The sequence below is a fragment of the Heptranchias perlo genome, chromosome 23 (assembly GCF_035084215.1).
Source record: "Heptranchias perlo isolate sHepPer1 chromosome 23, sHepPer1.hap1, whole genome shotgun sequence".
Lineage (NCBI taxonomy): Eukaryota > Metazoa > Chordata > Chondrichthyes > Hexanchiformes > Hexanchidae > Heptranchias > Heptranchias perlo.
This window is the reverse complement of record NC_090347.1, coordinates 4,543,014-4,566,876: the sequence shown is the minus strand read 5'-3', so window position 1 is coordinate 4,566,876 and position 23,863 is coordinate 4,543,014. Positions and strand designations below refer to the sequence as shown.

Below are 23,863 nucleotides of genomic sequence, written 5' to 3'. Positions count from 1 at the left end.
AATAATGCATTCCAGCATTTTCCTAACGACTGACGTCAGGCTAACTGGCCTGTAGTTTCCTGTTTTCTCTCTCTCTCCCTCAAACAACAAGAACACCTCCATTCTGTATCCTTAAATGTTGAGCAGTGTAACATTAATACAACACGGAATTATTTTCGTTTGTGTGTGTGTGTGTGTCCGTCCGTCTTTGGATGAGACGTTCAATCAAGCCCCTATCTGAGCTCTCAGTTGGAGGTAAAGGGTTCCATGGCACTATTCAAAGAAGAACGGGGGAGTTCTACCTGGTGTCCTAGCCAACATTTATCCCTCAATCAGCATCACTAAAACAGATTATCTGGTCATTATCGCCTTGCTGTGTGTAAATTGGCTGCCATGTTTCCTACATTACAACAGTGACTACATTTCAAAAAATGTACTTCATTGGCTGTAAAGCACTTTGGGATGTCCTGAGGTCGTGAAAGGCGTTATAAAGAAAGACTTGCATTATATAAGTGACTCCTGTCCCACATCAACGTGGTTGACTCTTAACTGAGTAGCTTGCTACGCCACTTCAAAGGGCAGTTGTCACCAACTAGGGGCGGGCAATAAATGCTGGCCTTGCGAGCTACGCCCATATCCCAAGAATGAATCATGAAAAAATAAATATTCTAATCTTTATAGTCAGCTAGAAACAGATTTTAACATGCCTATTTATGGCTCAGAGCCACAACAGCCCCTGTTCTTACCAACTGAGTCAACAGACACTTTTAAACTAATAAGATTACAGTTCTGCTTATTATATCAAAAATTATTCATTTTACATTTCATAGAATCTTACAGCACAGAAGGAAGCCATTCGGCCCATTATGCCTGTGCTGGCTCTTTGAAAGCGCTATCCAATTAGTCCCATTCCCCAGCTCTTTCCCCATAGCCCTGCAAATGTATATCCAGTTCCCTTTTGATGCCTTGAATTTAAAATTTTCATCCTTGTGTTCAAATCGCTCCATGGCCTTGCCCTCTCCCTATCTCTGTAAGCTCCTACAGCCCTCTGAGATCTCTGCGTTCCTCCAATTTTGGCCTCCTGTGCATTCCTGATTTCCATCGCTCCACCATTGGCAGCTGTGCCTTCAGCTGCCTAGGCCCTAAGCTCTGGAATTCCCTCCCTAAACCCCTCTGCCTCGCTATCTCTCTGCCTTTAAAACCTCCTACTTTGACCAAGCTTTTAGTCACCTGATCTAACGTCTCCCCGTGTGCCTCAGTGTCAAATTTATGTTTGATAATTGCTCCTGTGAAGTGCCTTGGGACGTTTTACTATGTTAAAGGTGCTATATAAATACAAGTAGTTGTTGTTGAAAGTTACTATTGTTTTGAGAAAACCACCATGACCAAAATCATGGGGTGTGGGGGGGAGGTTCAGGATAGTCCTGAAACGATTCTGCCGACTAAGTTATGATTGTTACTGACAGAATGTATCAGAATATAGTGGGGGCTCACTACGTCTCCCTGGTTTGAAATTATTTTTCTTCCTGTTTGTGCATGTCGGGGTGAGCGATGCCAGTACTAGAGAATGGGATAGTTTTTGCACCAAGTCTCCAGATTCCAGATCACTTACTGCACGCAATAGCTGCAGATTAAAATCTCCCCACTGCTCAATCGGCAAATGCCCCATCCAGCGTGATACCGACCCAACTTAATATTAATGGAGAAGAAGATCTTGCATTTGTACTTCGCATCTCTGGGACATCCCAAAGTGCTTTGTAACTAACGTGTTTGGCAGACAAACGTGGCAGCCATGTTGTGCACAGCAGCGTCTCACAAACGGCAATGAGATGAATGACCAGCGGGGTGGATTTTGACTTTGGGTCAACCGGCCATTCTGGCGACAGAGGTCTCCCTCATTGTGTGGGGGGGGGGGGGAAACACTGGCAGAGGTCCGTGGGTAGGTGCTGGGGGAAGGGGGCAGAGAATGAGAGTTCAAATCCCACCACAGCCAGTTTGAGAATTTGAATTCAGCTTTTAAAAAGCTGGTCTCCGTAAAAGTGACCATGAAGCTGTCGGATTGTCGTAAAAACCCACCTGGTTCACTAATGGAAAGATAGGAACAGGAGTAGGCCATTTAGCCCCTCGAGCCTGTTCCGACATTCAATGAGATCATGGTTGATTTGTGATCTAACTCCATGTACCCACCTTAGCCCCATATCCCTTAATACCTTTGCTTAACAAAAATCTATTAATCTCAGATTTAAAATTTAAAGTTGAGCTAGCATCAACTGCCATTTGCGGAAGAGTGTTCCAAACTTCTACCACCCTTTCTGTGTAGAAGTGTTCCCTAACTTCACTCCTGAAAGTCCTGGCTCCCCAACCAGTGGAAATAGTTTCTCTCTTTCTACCCTATCACTTCCCCTTACTATCTTGAAAGCTTCGATCAGATCACTCCTTTAATCTTCTAAATTCCAAGGACAACAACCCCAGTTTGTGTTATCTCTCCTTGTAATTTAACCCTTGGAGTCCAGGTATCATTCTAGTAAACCTACGCTGCACTCCCTCCAAGGCCAATATGTCCTTCCTACGGTGCAGTGCCCAGAACCGAACACAGTACTCCAGGTGTGGTCTAACCAGGGCTTTGTATAGCTGTAGCATAACTATCCCCTTATATTCTAGTTCTCTAGATATAAAGGCCAGCATCCCATTAGATTTTTTGATTATTTTCTGTACCTGTCCATGACATTTTAGGGGTCCATGTACATAGATCATTAAGTCCCTTTGGACCTCCACTGTTTCGAGCTTATCACCATTTAGAATGTACTCTGATCTATCCTTTTTAGGTCCAAAGTGGATTACCTCACACTTGCCTACATTGAAATCCATTTGCCACGGTTTTGCCCATTCACTTAATCTATTAATATCTCTGTAATTTTATGTTTTCATCTACACTGCTTACAATGCTGCCTATCTTTGGGTCCTTAGCAAACTTGGATATGTCCTTTAGGGGAAGGAAACCTATCCTTACCCCCGTCTGATCCTATAAGCGACTCCAGTCCCACACCAATGTGGTTGACTCTTAACTGCCCTTGAAGTGGCGTAGCAAACCACTCAGTTATATCACTGCCTTCTCAGGTTAAGTAGGGATGGGCAATAAATACTGGCCTTGCCAGCGATACCCACATCATGAGAATTAATAACTTAGAAAAAGGTGGGTTGCAGCAGGAGTAGCCTTGGGCTTTGAAGTGGACCTAACTTGTCTTTGGCTGCGAACCGTCGCGCCTTCGCCCCACCCGTGCGCCGCGAACCGTCGCGCCTTCGCCCCACCCGTGCGCCGCGAATGCAGATTCCTGATTAAACTGAAAGCCACCAATGAAACATAACTTTTTTAATGAAATATACACTAGGTGAAAACAGAAAATCAACTTCTGCTATTTTTCAAATCAGGTTCCGTCCTCCTCCAAGAGATTTCCAGCTTCCAGTCTGTACATTCTCTTTATTGTATTAATAAAGCAAAACAATGTGTGAAATGTAACAAAAATGAACAGTCTAATGAATGTGTTTTACAACTGGGTTGTTGGTTGAACATTTTATACAGAAGCAGCCCTATGGATTGTGTCCTCCCCATCGTTTCACAGCCCGTTACTACACCTGGTTTGTGGGTCGTTTCTTGGGAACCACAGTTGTTATTTTCCTTAGATACAAAGCGGCCCGCATTTTACCAGGAGCGAACGCTGAAAACGGGGAACCCTGACTGTCGCCTGGAATGTAACGTACGGACAGAGTGTGAGAACCAACAGACAAGGGGGGGAAAAAAGGGCAGGCTCAACAACAAAAATGTTTCCAAAGTTATCAGATGAGAAAACTTTGTTGGGTTTGCAATCAGGACACAGGCCTGTTAGTGTTGTGAGTCAGTGGGCTCTGTAGGTAAGAGCGTGGACTAATACTCTATAATTCCAACGCGCCGTACCTATTCAAAGGCAGAGCGGTCGGACATGGTCTCCACATCCATAATTCCCAGTGAGGAGGAGCTCATCAAACCTGTGCAAAATTAAGAAAGGTTTTTGTTAGAGTAAATAATGAGAAACTGTTTCCTCTGGCAGGAGGGTCAGTGACCAGGGAACACAGATTTAAGGTGAACCAGAGGGGACATGAAATATTTTTTTACGCAGCGAGTTATGATCTGGAATGCACTGTCTCAAAAGGGCGGTGGAAGCAGATTCAATAGTAACTTTCAAAAGGGAATTGGATAAATACTTGAAGGGGAAAAAATGGCAGGTCTATGGGGAAAAAGCAGGGGTATTGGGACTAATTGGATAGAATCTTTCAAAGAGCACAGGCATGATGGGCTGAATGGCCTCCTGTACTGTATCATTCTATGAATCTCACTGGTCAGCTTTGTTGTTTTCCCCCAATTTTCTCTCCTCCTCTCCAGACTTGCTGACACATGAATGCGGCCAGTAGCTATTCATCTCCCGCTGCCTCCGCCCTTGTGGCTCTTCTTCCTGCGTAGGCCTGGACACTGAGTCTTGGCATGGCTATTTGACCACGGAAGGCATTGCGGCCAAGCCCAAACCTGGCATGTGCCTAGTTAGTGTGGTTCAGCATCATCAAGGACAGGGAAGCTGAAAAACCTTTTTTTTTATTAAGAACAGAATAAGTCAGTAAAACACTCTTAAATTCATTATCTTAGGGGTTCTTGTTAAGCAAACAAAGGTTCACGATCTGAGAGAAAATGCAACAAAATGTACATTAATACAACTGAGCCATCAACACATTGCCCAGAATCAGGAGTGCCATCGTTCTATGACATAATGTCAGCGGTGCTGTGGGTTTTGCCTGTGTTCCAGTCCAGTGGTGCAGCAGGATATGGTTCAAAACAATTCTTGCCTGTTTCGGTCCCTTTTCTCCGGGGTGTATAGTTCCAGGGGCACTGCGCGCTCTCCATCACCTCACTCAAATACCAGCAGTTCGTGACTGAAAAGTAACAGGTGCTTTCAAAATAAGCACATCTATTGGCACAGGGTCACCGACGGAGGAGCTGGGTCACTAATTGAGGCTCTGGATCACCGACGGAGGAGCTGGGTCACTGATCGAGGCTCTGGATCACCGATGGAGGAGCTGGGTCACTAATTGAGGCTCTGGATCACTGATGAAGAAGCTGTAGCTTTGCATAGTTAATCCCAGAGTATAGCAGGTACTCTTGTCCCACAGTGTGTGCAGGTGGCTTCCTCTGCTGGTCAATCTGTTAGGAGTGAGGGACACTGTCATCCAAAAGAGGGTGCTTCCCTTATTTAGTGCAGAATATCTTCTGATTGTGGAACGTCTATTCTGAGTCTGACCATCACTCTCTTCTGTTATCATCACCTCTGCTTCCGCCTTAAGGTTGCCTCAACTGTGAGAACGAAACAGTCTGTTAGTCATGGGGCACACTTTGATTATTTTCACACTGCCATACTGAATCTTATTTTGCGATGTCATGTTTTTGACCCTGCTGTGTCCTAATTTTCAAGGGTTAGAAAACCTAAAATTGCTAGGTTTTATCGAGCAGTATATGTGCCTCGGGCAATCTCGATAACTCAGTGAGTTAAACGCGCTGACCAGCATGTACCTCAGATCTACGAGCCAGAGCAGCCGATTTGCGCACAGCAAGGTCCCAGGTTCAGTCCCCAGTCTGTGTTGAGGTAACTGATGGGACAGGTGTTGGGGTATTACAGTCGGGATTAACGTGCCCGAGCCACGGGAGATGACATCAGGCACAGTTCCGGTCCGGATCACTGGCCACTGGAAAATGCGAGTGCGTCGACAGCGTCTGGCTGAAGTGTGATGCCCCACATAGCTGGATAGCTGATCAGTGCTCTCCATTTACAGTCATACATGAAGAACGGCCACATGGGTAAGTCAATTCTAGCACTCGTACCGCTGCCCAGGCTCCCACGTGCTAACCTGGCCTGCGTGGTACATCACTAGATGGCGATGCCCTCATGTTGAATGTTCCAAGACGGGTTACATTCCTTACCCGTGTAATCCTGAGGGGACATCGGCTTGAAAATTACTTCTTTAAAAGCCACGATCCATTCTGTGAGGTCCCGGCCGTTCTCACAGGTAAATAGGAACTTCCTTTCCGGTGTCTCAATCGTTAACCCCAATGTCCATTTTTTGCCTCTGATCCCGGGAGGGAGCCCCTCTGTCACATTGTAGCCATACTCCGAATGCCCAATAAACACCTCCCCTTGTGCATAGGCGTCCTGAAAGAAAAGAAAGACCTTGCATTTATTTATATTGCATCATTCATGACCTCAGGACGTCCCAAAGCGTTTCACAGCCAATGAAGTACTTTTTTGAAGTGTAGTCACTGTTGTAATGTAGGAAACACGGCAGCCAATTTGTGCACAGCAAGATCCCACAAACAGCAATGTGATAATGACCAGATCATCTGTTTTAGTGATGTCGGATGAATATTGGCCGGGACACTGGGGAGAAGTCCCATCTTCTTCCAATAGTGGCCATGGGATCTTTTACGTCCACCTGAGATGGAAGACGGGGCCTTGGTTTAGCGTCTCTTCCAAAAGACGGCACTTCTGACATTGCAGAACTCCCTCTGTACTGCACTGGGAGTGACAGCCTAGATCTTGTGCTCAAACCCTTTGAGTGGGGCTTGAACCCACAACCTTCTGACTCAGAGGCGTGAGTGCTACCTCAATCTCAGCCACTGCTCTACGTTTAGCCTCTGGCAGATCTAGGAATACCAAAGGGCAATGGCTCCCCCTGGTGCCTTGGTGGATAAACAGCATGGCATTGAGCCACACTGACCAGTAAGTCCTAGATTCAAAACCTGGGTCATTTTAACCTAACTCGTCCGGTGGGAAACTGACGTGATCAGATCAGGAGAGTAAAACTGGGCAGCCGATCTGATCGGGTTAGTTTCCCATCAGGCGACTTGGGTTAAAATTGTCCACCAGTCTGGTCTTGCTGAGTTAGTTGGTCAAATAGACATTCAGTGTCCAGCGCCACGCTTGAAGAACGGCCCCTGGGTTGAGGTATTGCTGGGCTCTCTCTTGCAAGAGTCAGTGCTTCCAGGAGGAGGGGGAGAAAATAGTAATAAGAAAAGTAAAGGTAGATTAGCCGTAAAATATTAAAATGTCCGGGCGCCCCATTGAGTCAGCTCCTCCCAGTGGACCATGAGAAACTTAATTTCTCACCAACTCTCCTCGGCTCATTTCATCTCCTGGACAGTGAGGGGGATGAATAAAATCACAGGCAAAACCTGAGAGAAAACTTCTTCCCTGGGCCCCAATGTACACATCTAAGATTAACAACTCTGTTCCCTGTTACCCTGCGTGCTGTGTTAACCCCCTGGGTGTGCTGCAGTCCCTGGCATGCTGCTATGTCTCCGTGCACTGTGCAGGCAGTCTCATCACTCACCAGCGGATCCTTAAAGTACAGCAGTTTACGATCCTGAGCATCCAGTGTGAACCATCGCCTTTTAAAATGTTCTTTTTGCTGCAGGAGAAAGTTTACTGTTAAAAGTTTATTCACAGAGTGAAAGATTCCCTTTTGTCCCTTTAGACACTTCTACGTTTCACATGTATATTCAATTTTGGGCTGAATGGCCTGTTTCTGTGCTGTACATTGTAAGAATTGAAGGCTCAGAAGTGCAAGTTTTGTCTGTCACACCTAACTATATGCAAATCTCTGTGACACAGCTTAAAAGAATATATTAAAAAAGCATATCATTTTCAAAGTACACAAAAACTCCCCTGAAAAGAGCTATTAAACTCTAATTGACCTCACCCTATGTTTACTTAATGGAAATTAGACTTTGTAACCTTAAAGAGACACATCTTCACCCTAGCGGCAGAACAATGCATTGTACCTTACGTGGTATAATGCTCCTGTCATTATGAGACAGTGTGCCATCCATTTTACCAAGAGCAATCCTATGAGAGAACTACTAATTCTATATTAAACACATTGAATTTATTCTGTCGATTACTGCACAGTGTACGTACCGTAGGGCCTGTTTTCTCCATGTAACCCTCCTTTATGTAATTCCTTGTTAATTTTGGTATGAGCTGAGGAAATACATAACACACACATCAGTTCACCACAGACACTGCATCTCGGTTATCACTTCTATCCAGACACACAAAACAATGGCAAAATATCCAATCTGTCTCACAAGATAATTACAGATGATGAAGGTCATTTGGCCCATCTTAATTCATCCATCCACAGAAACCCTAATGACCCCCCTATAAAATCCTTGAGTTGGTAACATCTGCTATCCTTCCTTCCCCCACAGGATGGTGAAACCTTTACAAACCAGCATTATAAAAAGCTTGCTGTGGTAATTAGGTCCAGGGTAACGGTGTCACCTCTCTCAGCTTGTTACGACAAACATAACTACAAAACAGTCCATCTGAGAGGCACTCTCCAGGCCCTTCCAACCACACAACACTAAGCATACCGTGTGTGTATTTGTGTTTGCGTGTGCATGTATTTGTACTTGTTTGTGTGCGTGCACGCATACTTGTGTGCGCATGTGTATTTGTGTCTGCATGTATGTGTATATTTGTGTGCGTGTGTATTTGTGCGTGTGTACTTATGTATTTGTGTCTGTGTGTCTCTGTCTGTATATCCTGGGGATCGGGCAGGAAAGTGGAGTTGAGGTCGAAGATCAGCCATGATCTGATTGAATGGCGGAGCAGGCTCGAGGGGCCGTGTAGCCTACTCCAGCTCCTATTTCTTATGTTCTTATTTGTGTACAAATGATACATATAAATACACAAACTATGAAAATCACAAGTACAGAGCCAGATATACAAGTTAGACTCACGTCTGTGTCGCTGGCCTTGGGAAAAGCCCCTTTGAGGTACCGGAAACGAGCCGCCCTGATTGCGTTGAACCAATCGACAATGTCCTACAGAACACAGAGGGAGTCAGTGTCAGGACACGGAGTCAGTTTTAATGAATTTGCAGCATCTAATCAGACCGGTGACCTAGAGGAGCGATCACTCCCTCTGTTACCTTTCCATTGTCGTGATACACAAATATACTCCTGGTGCGACCATCCTTTAAGTGGGTGATCTGCAGCCCGTTGGGATTACGAATCTTCTCCGGCTGGAACGTTGCGTTGAGGTCTGCCACTTGAATGACTCCCTTTGCCTCTTTAGCCTGTTTAAGCAGAAATTCTCTCATTAGTCACAGTGACGAGGAGCCGAACGCCTCCACCTCCAATCTTCTCGCTTTGACTTCCAAAGTCTGAGCTCTTGTCCTCGGTCGATTTCTGTTGGATAGCTCAGATCCTGGGACTAAAAGGCATCGAGGGAGAGAGAGCTGTGCAGCCGTAGAACAGACAGCGCAATGACTGATAACTGCTATTTTTATATTATCTATATTTTATATATAATTTTATATATATATAAAAAATTCCAAATCTTTTGCTATTCTATGTTTCTTCCTATCCAGAAACCCTCCAGTCCCTCACCCAGAAGGACCAGCTATTCTACCATGGGGGCCTTCGCAGCTAAGCCTAACCCTGCCTCCATTCATTGTCCACACACACCTGCACCTTCCGGAGGGAGGTGGGGGGGGGGGGGGGATGTTGGGCACTGGATGGCGATCAGGAGCAGGAACCTTGGTTGATTTCCTCCTCCCACCAGGGCACTGAGGTCCAGTTGTGACATTGTAGCTGCGATCAAACTCCGGACCGTCTGATCCTGAGATAGTGCCACGGGCGGCACATTTACCCATTGAGCCATCAGGGGGCGTGCTTAACAGCGTCTACAGACGGGAAATCCTGCTCCTGTCCCTCCCCTTCCCATCCTTTTCCCCAACCTTGAGCCAGGAGTGGGTCGGGGGTTTGGTTAGAAATTGGATGCAAAAACAGGTGGAAACGAACTTGCCGTCCATTAGGTAGGGTTGCCAACTCTGGTTGGACGTATTCCTGGAGGTTTCAATCACATTTCCAACCACCCCACCCAGGGCAATCAGTTTTTTTCTCCCATCGCCAATATTTACCAAAATGATTTTTCTCCCAGGTTTTTGCTCACAGCAGTGTCCAGGAGATTATACTTTGACTCTTGGAGTCTCCAGGACAATCCTGGAGGGTTGGCAACCCCGTACTGTTATAGGGCACTCCCGGTATTCAGTGTTATTGAAGGCAACGGGACCAAATATCGTGTTTTAAGCCCCCGCCCAGGTCCAATTCACGCCCACGGACCACAACGCAGTTTGGTGTAAAAGCTGAGGGTGGGAGGAGAACTTTACAAATTGAAACAAATACCACTAAACTGAGAGATAAAAGTAGTCGGTACCTCCTCCTTAGTGTAGTACAGTATCGTGCCCTCTTTCTCGGAAAGCCGAAAATTCCTTTTCTGAAAATTTGCGTTGTCCCTTCCCCGTTTCCAGAGATACCCGACCCGGTTACCTTTACAAGGACAAAGGGAACGTCCATGAGCTCTTGAAGGTGCAGCCCTCCTCCCCCATTCCCCTCCTCACCCCCCTCCCCCATTCCCATCCTCACCCCCTCCCCTCCCGTCCCCACTCCCCTCCTCCCCTCCCCACTACCCACCTCACTCCCTCCCCGCCTCACTCCCCTCCCCCACTACCCTCCTCACCCACGACCCCCCCCCACTCCCCATCTCACCTCCTCCACTCCCCACCTCACCCCCTCCCCGACTCCCATCCTCCACTCCCGTCCCAGAATGAGAGGAGGATGGAAATGAGGGAGAGCTTTCCTGCCCGGCCTCCCACCTTCCACCCTCCGTAAACTTGAGCTCATCCAAAACTCTGCTGCCCGTATCCTAACTCGCACCAAGTCCCGTTCTCCCATCACCCCTGTGTTTGCTGATCTGCATTGGCTCCCGGTCCAGCAACGCCTCAAATTTAAAATTTTCATCCTTGTGATCATATCCCTCCATGGCCCTCGCCCCTCTCTATCTCTCTAACCTGCTCCAGCCCTACAACCCTCCGAGATCTCTGCGCTCCTCCAATTCTTGCCTCTTGCGCATCCCCGATTTTAATCGCTCCACCATTGGCGGCCGTGCCTTCAGCTGCCTGGGCCCAAAGCTCTGGAATTCCCTCCCTAAACCTCTCCGCCTCCCTACCTCTCTCTCCTCCTTTAACACCCTCCTTAAAACCGGCCTCTGTGACCAACCTCTCCTAATATCTTTTTATGTGGCTCGGTATCAGATTTGGTTTGATAATTGTTGTTGAGGGAGAGATCCCAGCGCCTTCTCTCGTACCTGACTTGAAGGGTTCGTACTGCGGGTCGGCCCCTGTGAACTCTTTTCGTTCGTACTTGGCTCGAATCCACTGCTCCTTCAGAACTCTGGAATGAGAAACAGAGAGGAGCGTCAGCGAGGTCTGGTCTGGTCTGCTCGGGCTGTTAGAGCAACTCTTGACAAGGTGAGTCGGTTAAAAGGGCATCGTCCACTACCGATGGTAATGTTCCAACAGTGTAAAGGGAAACGTGGCCGCCATGCAGTCCAAGATGGTCCCAGGTTTGGCCCTCAGCCAGGATTGAGTTCGCTGATGTCAGCCCGAGCCCTGGTATGGGGGTCAGTGCCCCCCGAGCTAGAAAAATCAGTCTCCATTCCTGACCACTATTACTGACCCCCTCCCTGCCCCTCAATAGTTTCCATGTATGGAAGTTGGGTGAGAATTGGATTGGGTGGTTCCCCCCATGGTAGAGCAGCCTGCTCACTGTATTAAGCACACTCATGAGGAACGAGCGCCCAGGAGAGCATTGGGGGTGCGGGGGGAATAAAATAAATGCATGGTGCACGTGTGGAATCGCCACACAGTCAGCGCCTCTCCTGCACACGGCACCTTGAAACAAAAATGGCACCAAGTTACTCCGGCTCTTTCTCCCTCCCCCGAACAGCGAGAGGACCTTTCCCAGCAGCCAGAGATGGACTGGACCGTCTTCAGGCAGCTTTGGGCCTGTCTGCTCCCCGACCTCCCCCCGGAACCCTGAACTCTGCTGTGAGACGACAATTCGCCCCCGCCCCCACCATGGCGGACAGTGAACTTGTGCATTATCTCGATCCTGTTCCTTACACAAGCACACACGGGGGCACACACAGGCACACACACACAAACAGGCATGCACATACAAACTGGCACAGGCGCACACAAACAGGCATGTGCACACACACACAGGCACTTTCCAGCAGGGATCACTAGATTAGGATTAATTCAGGAGCGGGGACCATGGCTGAGTTTTCCCCCTCCCTGGTCCAGGAGGCGCGTGTACTTGTACCTCCCTGGTTGAGATCAGCTTACTTGATGCATGAACCAGGGATCAAACCTGGGACTGCATCACTTTGGCCGATATATACACACACTGAGTTCAATATTCTGCACCATAAGTGCCTCATGAGCACAGTGAGTATGGTGGTGTAGTGGTTATGTTGCCTGGACTGGAAATAAAAAGCTGGTGACAGTGAAGCTGTCGGATTGTTGTAAAAACCCAACTGGTTCACTGATGTCCTTTAGGGAAGGAAACCTGCCGGTCTGGTCCTATAGGTGACTCCAGTCCCACACCACCCGTGACTGACTCTGAAGTGGCCCAGCAAGCCCCTCAGTTGTATCAAACCACCTGCCACCTGGGCAATAAATGCCAGTCTAGCCGGCAATGCCCACATCCCGAGAGTGAATCATTAAAAAAAAATTAATTTCTTCAAAAATACTTTAAAAAAATGTAAATGCAGCAGATTGCACACAGTCAAATGAGGCCATGGGCTCTGGACCCAGTGATAGCCCTCGGCACGTCCCACTGCCTTTTACAAACCCGCTGAAATGCCCGACAATTTCCACAAGCCAAGACTATCGGAACTAATAGGGTCGATAGAGAGAAACTATTTCCTCTGGTGGGGGGAGTCCAGAACAAGGGGGCATAACCTTAAAATTAGAGCCAGGCCGTTCAGGGGTGATGTCAGGAAGCACTTCTTCACACAAAGGGGAGTGGAAATCTGGAACTCTCTTCCCCCCCCCCCCCCCGCCAAAAAAAGCTGTTGAGGCCGGGGGTCAATTGAAAATGTCTAAACTGAGATGGATCGATTTTTGTTAGGCCAAGGATATTAAGGGTTATGGAACCAAGGCGGGTAAGATGGAATTAAGATACAGACCAGCCATAATCTAATTGAATGGCGGCACAGACACGAGGGGCTGAATGGCCTCCTTCTATGTTCCTAACTGTGCGGTGCAGAATGGAGACACTCGATTTCCCCTCCGAGCGCTGGTACTAATCACAGTAAAAGTGGCTTCTCCTTACATGCAGTCCGTAGCCCGTGGTTTATAGTAGAAAGGAGGAACCTTTGCTTCGTACTGTTTCTTCGCCGCACGGTTGCCGTGTTTTTTCATTTGCTACACGCACACAAAGAAAGTAAAACAAGATTTTTAACTCGTGTCGGGTGCACAGCGTCAAATGTACTTGTTTCCATCGTTGATCTACAAATCGAGCCCCATTCGATGCCCCAACCTTAAACCTATTACCTGCCGACTCATCGCGGAGCAGGGGGACTGGATGGTGCAGGAGGTGAACACATTATCTCTTTTATTATTGATTGTTCTTTCCCCTTCCTGAAGGTGCTCATTCAGCGCTGGGGTACAGATCCACAAGTGCCTCCATCCTATCCAGCTGCTCATTCTCCCTGAGTTGGCCTGGACTGTCCGCGCTGAACACAGGACATCAAACGACTCCCTGATCCCTTCCTCTTCCAACGTACACACACGGGTACTCCCCAGTGGGGGCGGGTGAGGTGGAGGTGGGGGGCACTGGGTAGTGATCAGGAGCTGATTCCCTCCCACCTCCCAGCCTAGGGACTCCGAGAATGGTAACAGCCCCACGCCATTGCCCTGACCGAGCTCATATTTCCACCAATGTGACTAGAGTCAGGGAATGAGCACGTCCTCCTGCGATGACACACATGCACGGGACGACGACCTTGTCCCACCTGCGCAGTGAAGGTCGTCAACTGTCTGTTCTCTGAACTCGGGAGTGTCGGCGCTGTCTGTTCCCTGAACTCGGGAGTGTCGGTGCTGTCTGTTCTCTGAATTCGGGAGTGTCGGCGCTGTGCGTTCTCTGAACTTGGGAGTGTCAGCGCTGTGTGTTCTCTGAACTCGGGAGTGTTAGCACTGTCTGTTCTCTGAACTCGGGAGCGTCAGCGCTGTGCGTTCTCTGAACTCGGGAGTGTTAGCACTGTCTGTTCTCTGAACTCGGGAGTGTCAGCGCTGTGCGTTCTCTGAACTCGGGAGTGTTAGCACTGTCTGTTCTCTGAACTCGGGAGCGTCAGCGCTGTCTGTTCTCTGAACTCGGGAGTGTCGGCGCTGTGCGTTCTCTGAACTCGGGAGTGTCAGCGCTGTGCGTTCTCTGAACTCGGGAGTGTCGGCGCTGTCTGTTCTCTGAACTCGGGAGTGTCGGCGCTGTGCGTTCTCTGAACTCGGGAGTGTCGGCGCTGTGCGTTCTCTGAACTCGGGAGTGTTGGCGCTGTCCGTTCTCTGAACTCGGGAGTGTCGGCGCTGTGTGTTCACTGAACTCGGGAGTGTCCGCGCTGTCCGTTCTCTGAACTCGGGAGTGTCAGCGCTGTGTGTTCACTGAACTCGGGAGTGTCCGCGCTGTGCGTTCTCTGAATTCGGGAGTGTCGGCGCTGTGCGTTCTCTGAACTCGGGAGTGTCCGCGCTGTGCGTTCTCTGAATTCGGGAGTGTCCGCGCTGTGCGTTCTCTGAATTCGGGAGTGTCGGCGCTGTGTGTTCTCTGAACTCGGGAGTGTCAGCGCTGTCTGTTCACTGAACTCGGGAGTGTCAGCGCTGTGCGTTCTCTGAACTCGGGAGTGTCAGCGCTGTCTGTTCCCTGAACTCGGGAGTGTCAGCGCTGTCTGTTCTCTGAACTCGGGAGTGTTATGCTGTCTGTTCTCTGAACTCGGGAGCGTCCGCACTGTGTGTTCTCTGAAATCAGCAGATTTAACACTGTGCCTTGCCTGAACTCTGTCGCCTGCCTCACAATGACTTTGCAAATTACACGTTCCAGACAAGTTGTTGGTTGAGTATTGTCCTCCCACTTCCTGTGGGTGAAATCGCGCATTATATTAGCTCCACCTCAGTCGTGGTAATCAATGTGACCTCTTTACTCGGCACTGACCGGGCATTAGACCCAGGCTCCTCCCAGTCTGCCCGTCGCAGCACTTACTCATTAATGGGACGATTGTAAATATGGATGTTTCCAGCAGTGAGAGGATTGCGAACCTGTCACAAGGGTAATGTCCTTTAGAGAAGCAAACCCGCCGACCTTTACCCGGGTCAGGGCCTACATGTGACTCCCGTCCCACACCAACATGGTTGACTCTTAGCTGCCCTCTGAAATGGTCTAGCAAGCCCCTCAGACTGTGCAGCGGTTCAAGAAGGAGGCTCACCGCCACCATCGCCGGGGAATGGGCAATACTCTGCCAGCCATGCCCACACCCTGAGAATTAATTAAATAAAAGCCTTGCGAAGCTCTCTGCTCGTGGACAAGCTGCAACAGTCGCAATCTGAGCCCCACCAAGTGCAAACTGCTGTCTGACGTTGGCCAAAGAGGGACCAGTAATAATATAATATCATCATAGAATTTACAGCACAGAAACAGGCCATTCGGCCCAACTGGTCCATGCCGGTGTTTATGCTCCACACGAGCCTCCTCCCTCCCTACTTCATCTCACCCAATCAACATATCCTTCTATTCCTTTCTCCCTCGTGTTTATCGAGCTTCCCCTTAAATGCGTCCATACTATTCACCTCAACCACTCCTTGTGGTCGTGCATTCCACATTCTCACCACTCTCCTGAATTCCCTATTGGATTTATTAGTGACTATCTTATATTTATGGCCTCTAGTTTTGGTCTCCCCCACAAGTGCGAACGAACCCGTTCGTAATCTTAAAGACCTCTATCAGGTCACCCCTCAGCCTTCACTTTTATAGAGGAAAGAGCCCCAGCCTGCTCAGCCTGTCCTGACGGGTAAAACCTCTCAGTTCTGGTATCGTCCCGACAATCGTCCTGTACCTTAACTAAATCATCATCCCAGAAATCCAGCCGGATAGATTTGACTCTGCTGATTCCCGACAGGTTGCGATGAATCCCTGAACAGTTCAAGCAAATGAACACTCCAAGTGTGTAGGATGCCCAGTCAGGGTCTGAGGGGGAAGAGGAATGTTGGTTAATCGCTGGTGAGCTGCAATGCTTTCCTTGTGGCCCTATTAGAAACACAAGATTATTTAACAACAACAACTTGCATTTATATAGCGCCTTTAACGTAGTAAAACGTCCCAAGGCGCTTCACAGGAGCGATTATCAAACAAAAATTAGACACCGCGCCACGAAAGGAGATATTCGGACAGGTCACCAAAAGCTTGGTCAAAGAGGTAGGTTTTAAGGAGCGTCTCAAAGGAGGAGAGAGAGAGGCGGAGAGGTTTAGGGAGGGAATTCCAGAGCTCAGGGCCCAGGCAGCTGAAGGCACGGCCGCCAATGGTGGAGCGATTAAAATCGGGGCTGCGCAAGAGGCCAGAATTGGAGGAGGGCAGAGATCTTGGAGGGTTGTAGAGCTGGAGGAGGTTACAGAGATAGGGAGGGGGCGAGGGCCATGGAGGGATTTGAAAACAAGGGTGAGAGTTTTAAAATCGAGGCGTTCCCGGACTGGGAGCCAATGTATGTCAGCGAGCACAGGGGGTGACGGGTGAACAGGACTTGGTGCGAGTTAGGGTACTGGCAGCAGAGTTTTGGATGAGCTCAAGTTTACAGAGCGTGCAAGGTGGGAGGCCGGCCAGGAGAGCATTGGGATAGTCGAATCTGGAGGTAACGAAAGCAGGGATGAGGGTTTCAGCAGCTGATGAGCTGAGGCAGTGGCGGAGACAGACGATGTTACGGAGGTGGTAGTAGGCGATCTTGATGATGCAGAGGATCTGTGGTCAAAAGCTCTGCTCGTATCAGTGACCCCGTACTCTGTGCACTGGCTGCGGGAACTTATCACACGACCCTCCTCCCTGCAACAAGCAGACTGAACGTAGACTCTTAATAGATCGAGAATCAGGCCTCAAACCAACGAGTGGCTTTAAGACTGATGAATGAACAGTAAACAATACAACACAGTGAAACGTACATTACTTTCTTTGATCATCAAATAATAAAGATGCCACCCGCTTTCAACGCAGACAGACGTATATTTTTTGTCACAAAGTACAAAGATCCAGTCCCATTCCATGATATTAAGTCGCTTGCTGTACACACGTGCTTACAAGTGATTAGCGAGTGACATTGGCAGAAATTAGGAAGAAATTCCCGCCCAGCTTCCCATCCTCTTAACTGGATACATTTCCGTGTTCAGCAGGGTTAGGAAAGCAATGGGTAAGTCTCGGTTGGTAGCTCTTGTTGATCATAACTCCCCCCAGTTTATAGACTTAATGACATCGTACACTGTGCCTCAAGCCAATGGCGGGGTTTCCTGGGATCCTGCTCTACTCTCCAGCTGCTCCTCGACCACCCTGAATCTCGAGTCCCTTTCTGCTTCCCACGGAAATGTTCCCAGAGAAACAAAGAAAGACATGCTCCTGTCATCGCTGTCGCAGAACAGCTGAGCAGGGAGGGAATATAGGAACAGGAGTGAGGCCATTCAGCCCATCGAGCCCGTTCCACCATTCAATTAGATCATGGCTGATCTGTATCTGAACTCCCTCTACCGCTGAGGGAGGACCCCCCCCACAATCAAAGACCAGTACAACCGGAATAACACCCACATTTTAACAAGATCCTCAAAGAAAATTCTGGTGAACTGTTATTTTTTCCAGTTAAGCGACGGGAGAGTGCTCAGAAGGAAACTACCACCACCTTGATATACCTTCTGCTTTAACTGTTATAGAAGGTGAAACCAATTCAGACGCTGCTCAGTCATAGAAAAACCTCAGCGGGATAGCAGAAGTCAGTCATTCCACGTCACAAGTGAGTGACACCAACACTGCAAAGTTTGGCTCAATCCACACCATGTGTCACACTGACGTCACGGGGAAATGTCACAGGGTGCACTCATTTAAATATATCTCTTTTACCTCTTTGGTTTTCAGACTGACGTATCAAAATCAAATAATTCCAGTATCTCCTCGCCTCCCCTGAAGGTGCTGTCTCTTACGCATCCCTTGCTAAAATGTTTAAATTATGAGGACGGGTTGCAAAGACCAGGCTTGTATTCCCTCGAGTATCGGAGATTAAGGGGTGATCTAATTGAGGTGTTTAAGATGATTAAAGGATTTGATAGGGTAGATGGAGAGAAACTATTTCCTCTGGTGGGGGGAGTCCAGAGCAATGAGCCATAACCTTAAAGTTGGAGCCAGGCCGTTCAGGGGTGATGTCAGGGAGCACTTTTTCACACAAAGGGGAGTGGAAATCTGGAACTCTCTCCCCCACAAAAAGCTGTTGAGGCTGGGGGTCAATTGAAAATGTCAAAACTGGTATTGATAGATTTTTAAGGGTTACAGAACCAAGGCAGGTAGATGGAGTTAAGATACAGATCAGCCATGATCTAACTGAACAGCAGAACAGGCTCGAGGGGCTGAATGGCCTCCTCCTGTTCCTATGTGCCTATCTAATGACACCTGTTACACTTTCTGGTGTCTCAAAGTTAACGAGCCCTTTGATGCAGCCTATATTTTTCAAGCAGATATTCACACATACCAGCTCCCACACCGGAAAGCAAAGGCCTGAGTTAGTAACAGGGTCACGTGTTTGGGGTTTTTTCTGCTCAATCTTTTCTCAGGTTCAGCATCACCAGTCACTTCTATAAATGGTCCTCGTGTCCCCTACCATCTGGAGTGCATCTTTTTTTGCCCGATTTCTACGTAAACAATAGTGAGACCCAGGGATCGTACTTTCAAACCTCTTTACTCTGTGCATCAGCTACTGGAACGTATCACGTAGCACGTAAACTGATGATCAGGCTTCAAAGACTGATGAATGAACAGTAAACAACACAACACAGTGAAAGGTACATTACTCTGCCCCCTTTGATGCATAAAATAATAAAGGTACCATTGGTTCTGGTTCCACGGGGACTGACTACCCTCCAATTCCTCATTCACGTAACCATTCTTCATGTATTAATCTAGATAGTAAGTATCAGCAGGCTATTCCACTGTGGGGGTCATCACATCCGAGCCGGACCCTGTTCTCTCACACGGTGTCCACACAGAAATACTTTGCGACTGGAGTCACTGGATGACGATGAGGAGAGTGAACCCTGATCGATTTCTTCTCCCTCCTTGGTCCAGGATTACTGAGGCAAATCGGAGTCACAACTGCTGAGATTAACTTAACCAGCTCACGTTAGGATCAAACTCAAGGTACTCCTGGTCCGTCTGATTCAGTTCACAAAGAGGAATGCATAAAGAAACGGAACCATTTAGGGAGACTCGAGAGGGCAGAAATCAGAGCAAGAAATATTTTACAGCCCCTTTCACAACCTCAGGATGTCCCAAAGCGCTTTACAGCCAATGAAGTACTTTTTGAAGTATAGTCACTGTTGTAATGTAGGGAACATGGCAGCCAATCTGCGCACAGCAAGATCCCACAAACAGCAATGTGATAATGACCAGATAACCTGTTTTAGTGATGTTGGTTGAGGGATAAATATTGTCCCAGGACACCGGGGAGAACTCCCCTGCTGTTCTTCGAAATAGCGCCTTGGCATCTTTTACATCCACCTGAGAGGGCAGAGGGGGCCTCTGTTTAACGTCTCATCTGAAAGGCGGCACCTGTGACAGTGCAGCACTCCCTCAGTACTGCATTGGGAGTGTCCGCCTGGATTACGTGGTCATGAACCCATGACCTTCTGACTCAGAGACGAGAGAGAGTGCCACCCACTGAGCTACGGCCAATATTAACTTGATAGAGCTGAAACCAGTCAATGGTCAACTGCAGCATTCTCCACTCTGGTCTACCAGACAAGGAGGAGGAGTGTGAAATATTGGATGGGATAAATATAGTGAGAGAGGAAGTATTAAGGGGATTGGCATCTTTGATAGTAGATGGGCGGAACAGTGGCAAATGGAATTTAACCCGGAAAAGTGCGAGGTGATGCACTTTGGAGGGACTAACAAGGCAAGGGAATACACAATGAATGGGAGGACCCTAGGCAAGACAGAGGGTCAGAGGGATCCTGGTGTGCAAGTTCACAGATCCCTGAAGGCGGCGGAACAGGTAGATAAGGTGGTAAAGAAGGCATATGGGATACTTGCCTTTATTAGCCGAGGCATAGAATATAAGAGCAAGGAGGTTATGATGGAGCTGTATAAAACACTGGTTAGGCCACAGCTGGAGTACTGTGTGCAGTTCTGGTCGCCACACTACAGGAAGGATGTGATCGCTTTGGAGAGGGTGCAGAGGAGATTCACCAGGATGTTACCAGGGCTGGAGCGCTTCAGCTATGAAGAGAGACTGGGAAGATTGGGTTTGTTTTCCTTGGAGCAGAGGAGGCTGAGGGGGGACATGATTGAGGTGTACAAAATTATGAGGGGCACAGATAGGATGGATACTAAGGAGCTTTTTCCCTTCGTTGAGGGTTCTATAACAAGGGGACATAGATTCAAGGTAAAAGGCGGGAGGTTTAGAGGGGATTTGAGAAAGAACTTTTTCACCCAGAGGGTGGTTGGAGTCTGGAACTCACTGCCTGAAAGGGTTGTGGAGGCAGGAACCCTCACAACATTCAAGAAGCATTTGGATGAGCACTTGAAATGCCATAGCATACAAGGCTACGGACCAAATGCTGGAATATGGGATTAGAGTAGACAGGGCTGATGGCCGGCGCGGACACGATGGGCCGAAGGGCCTCTATCCGTGCTGTATAACTCTATGACTCTATAAATCGCCAGGCCCGGATGAAATGTATCCCAGGCTGTTAAAAGAAGCAAGGGAGGAAATAGCGGAAGCTTTAACAATCATTTTCCAAACTCCACTGGATACAGGCATGGTGTCGGAGGATTGAAGGACTTCTAACCTTATACCATTGTTTAAAAAGGGAGAGAGGGATAGACCGAGTAATTACAGGCCAGTCAGTCTAACCTCAGTGGTGGGCAAATTATTGGAATCAATTCTGAGGGACAGGATAAACCGTCACTTAGAAAGGCACGGACTAATCAAGGACAGTCAGCACGGATTTGTTAAGGGAAGATCGTGTCTGACTAAATTGAATTTTTTGAGGAGGTAACAAGGAGGATCGATAAGGGTAACGCGTTTGATGTAGTCTACATGGATTTTAGCAAGGCTTTTGACAAGGTCCCACATGGCAGACTGGTCAAAAAAGTACAAGCCCATGGGATCCAAGGGAAAGCGGCTAGTTGGATCCAAAATTAGTTCAGTGGCAGGAAGGAAAGGGTAATGGTCGACGGGTGTTTTTGTGACTGGAAGGCTGTTTCCAAGGGCTCAGTACTAGGTCCCTTGCTTTTTGTGGTATGTGTTAATAATTTAGACTTAAATGTAGGGGACATGATTAAGAAGTTTGCAGATGATACAAAAATTGGCCGTGTGGTGATAGTGAGGAGGAAAGCTGTAGACTGCAGGAAGATATCAACGGACTGGTCAGGTGGGCAGAAACAGTGGCAAATGGAATTCAATCCAGAGAAGTGTGAGGTAATGCAGTGGAGAGGGCAAACAAGGCAAGGGAGTACACAATAAATGGGAGGATACTGAGAGGTGTAGAGGAAGTGAGGGACCTTGGAGTGCATGTCCACAGATCCCTGTAGTTAGCAGGATTGTAGAAAAGGTGGTTAAGAAGGCATATGGAATGCTTTCCTTTATTAACCGAGGCATAGAATATAAGAGCAGGGAGGTTATGCTAGAACTGTATAAGACATTGGTTAGGCCACAGCTTGAGTACTGTGCACAGTTCTGGTCACCACATTACAGGAAGGATATAATTGCACTAGAGAGGGTGCAGAGGAGATTTACGAGGATGTTGCCAGGACTGGAGAAATTTAGTAACGAGGAAAGATTGGATAGGCTGGGGTTGTTTTCATTGGAACAGAGGAGGCTGAGGGGTGAATTAATTGAAGTGTACAAAATTATGAGGGGCCCAGATAGAGTGGATAGGGAGGACCTATTTCCCTTAGCCGAGGGGTCAATAACCAGGGGGCATAGATTTAAAGTGATTGGTAGAAAGATTAGAGGGGAGCTGAGGTGAAATCTTTTCACCCAGAGGGTGATGGGGGTCTGGAACTCACTGCCTGAAAGGGTGGTAGAGGCAGAAACCCTCAACTCATTTAAAAGGTACTTGGATGTGCTCTTGAAGAGCCGTAACCTACAGGGCTATGGACCAAGTGCTGGAAAGTGGGATTAGGCTGGGTGGCTCATTTTGGGCTGGCACGGACACGAAGGGCCGAATGGCTTCCTTGTGAGCTGTAAATTTTGTATGATTCTATGATATAATGCTCCTTGATAGATATACTCTGAATAGACAGTGTTGTAAAATTCCAGAGGTGAGGTATCCAGGACCTGGCCTGCAGGGGCTAGGACCTGTGCAAAGGAGCAGTGCACACATCTGGCAGACCTCTGGAGTGAATTGAAATGCTGTAGTCCCTGTTTTCTGCCACAGGATAGACCTCCACGTTAACTAGCAGACGGGCATGAGAATACATGGTGACATTCCCAGCTCCTGGATTTTATGATCCTGCCAAGTGGATATTACATAGAATTACACAGAACGTACAGCACGGATACAGGCCATTCAGCTGGTGTTTATGCTCCACACGAGCCTCCTCCCTCCCTACTTCATCTCACCCTATCAGCATATCCTTCTATTCCTTTCTCCCTCGTGTGTTTATCCAGCTTCCCCTTAAAGGCATCTTCTGCTTCAACGAGTGGGAGGGGAGATGCGATAAATCAAGACATAATGGTTAGGACTCAAAAAATCCTGGCTTTTCAAGGTTGGTGGAGGAAAGGGAGAGTGAGGGTGGTAAGTAGCTTTGAGGTCCTGGGAAAGACTGCAAGGAGGATGAAGAGTGTGAGAGGCCGGGCACCTGGAGCTTTGGAGGGACAGACAAGAAGATTCCAGTTTAGCCGCCTTGACAAAGCTATTAACAAAATGATCGCCTTCTCTGCTGTATCCGAAGACTTATACTGGGGTGAGGCTCCATGAGTGACCTTCCAGTATCTCCTCCATGAGCCTTCATGGCGAGTGCCAGCAGGCTATTCGACTGAAGAAGGCATCACAGCAGAGTTGATCCTGCCTTCACCCGGCAGCCACATGATCACATTTTCCAGCACAGATCAGAAATAGGGACCCTGACTGATTATTTCCTCCCACTCCCCCTTCCTAACCCAGAGGTGCTGAGCTTGGCTCTAGCTCCCTGACCCCTGTCCTGCCCGAGATCAGATAACTCGACATTAACCACTCGAACACTGTAAGTGTTAGCTCGGCTGTGCTGGTTCACTCCGGCCTCTGAGTCAGAAGGTCGCGGGTTCAAGTCACACTCCAGATTACTTGAGCGCATAATCCAGGCTGACACTCCAGCGCAGTACTGAGGGAGTGCTGCACTGTCGGAGGTGCCGTCTTTCAGACGAGACGTTAATCCGAGGCCCCCTTTGTGATGGATTTTTAAAAAATCCCTTGGCACTATTCGAAGAAGAGCAGAGAGGTATCCTGGATGACATTCCTCAGTCAATATTTACCCCTCAACCAACATCACTTAACAATAAATTCTCTGGTCATTATTTCATTGTTGTTTGTGGGATCTTGCTGTGCACAAATTGGCTGCTGCGTTTCCCACATTACAACAGTGACTACACTTGAAACAAGCACTTCAATGGCTGGAAAAGCACTTTGGGATGTCCTGAGGTTGTGAAAGATGCTATATAAATGCAAGTTATTTCTTTTCTTATCA

At 48.1% G+C, this 23,863-nt stretch overlaps 1 protein-coding gene across 1 annotated transcript in view; it reads right to left on the bottom strand.

The window, feature by feature from the left end:
• Window positions 1-3,340: 3,340 nt before the first annotated feature.
• adap2 (ArfGAP with dual PH domains 2) overlaps window positions 3,341-23,863 on the bottom strand; it is a 30,763-nt gene continuing 10,240 nt past the window's right edge. The window contains exons 2-11 of the mRNA XM_068003855.1: window positions 16,008-16,138; window positions 13,244-13,335; window positions 11,211-11,296; window positions 10,281-10,393; window positions 8,992-9,138; window positions 8,801-8,884; window positions 7,974-8,036; window positions 7,387-7,464; window positions 5,981-6,209; window positions 3,341-5,356 (exon numbers count right to left, since the gene is read on the bottom strand). Coding sequence (XP_067859956.1) covers window positions 5,325-5,356; window positions 5,981-6,209; window positions 7,387-7,464; window positions 7,974-8,036; window positions 8,801-8,884; window positions 8,992-9,138; window positions 10,281-10,393; window positions 11,211-11,296; window positions 13,244-13,335; window positions 16,008-16,138 — 1,055 coding nt within the window. The 3' untranslated portion in view covers window positions 3,341-5,324. The remainder of the gene's footprint in view (window positions 5,357-5,980; window positions 6,210-7,386; window positions 7,465-7,973; window positions 8,037-8,800; window positions 8,885-8,991; window positions 9,139-10,280; window positions 10,394-11,210; window positions 11,297-13,243; window positions 13,336-16,007; window positions 16,139-23,863) is intronic.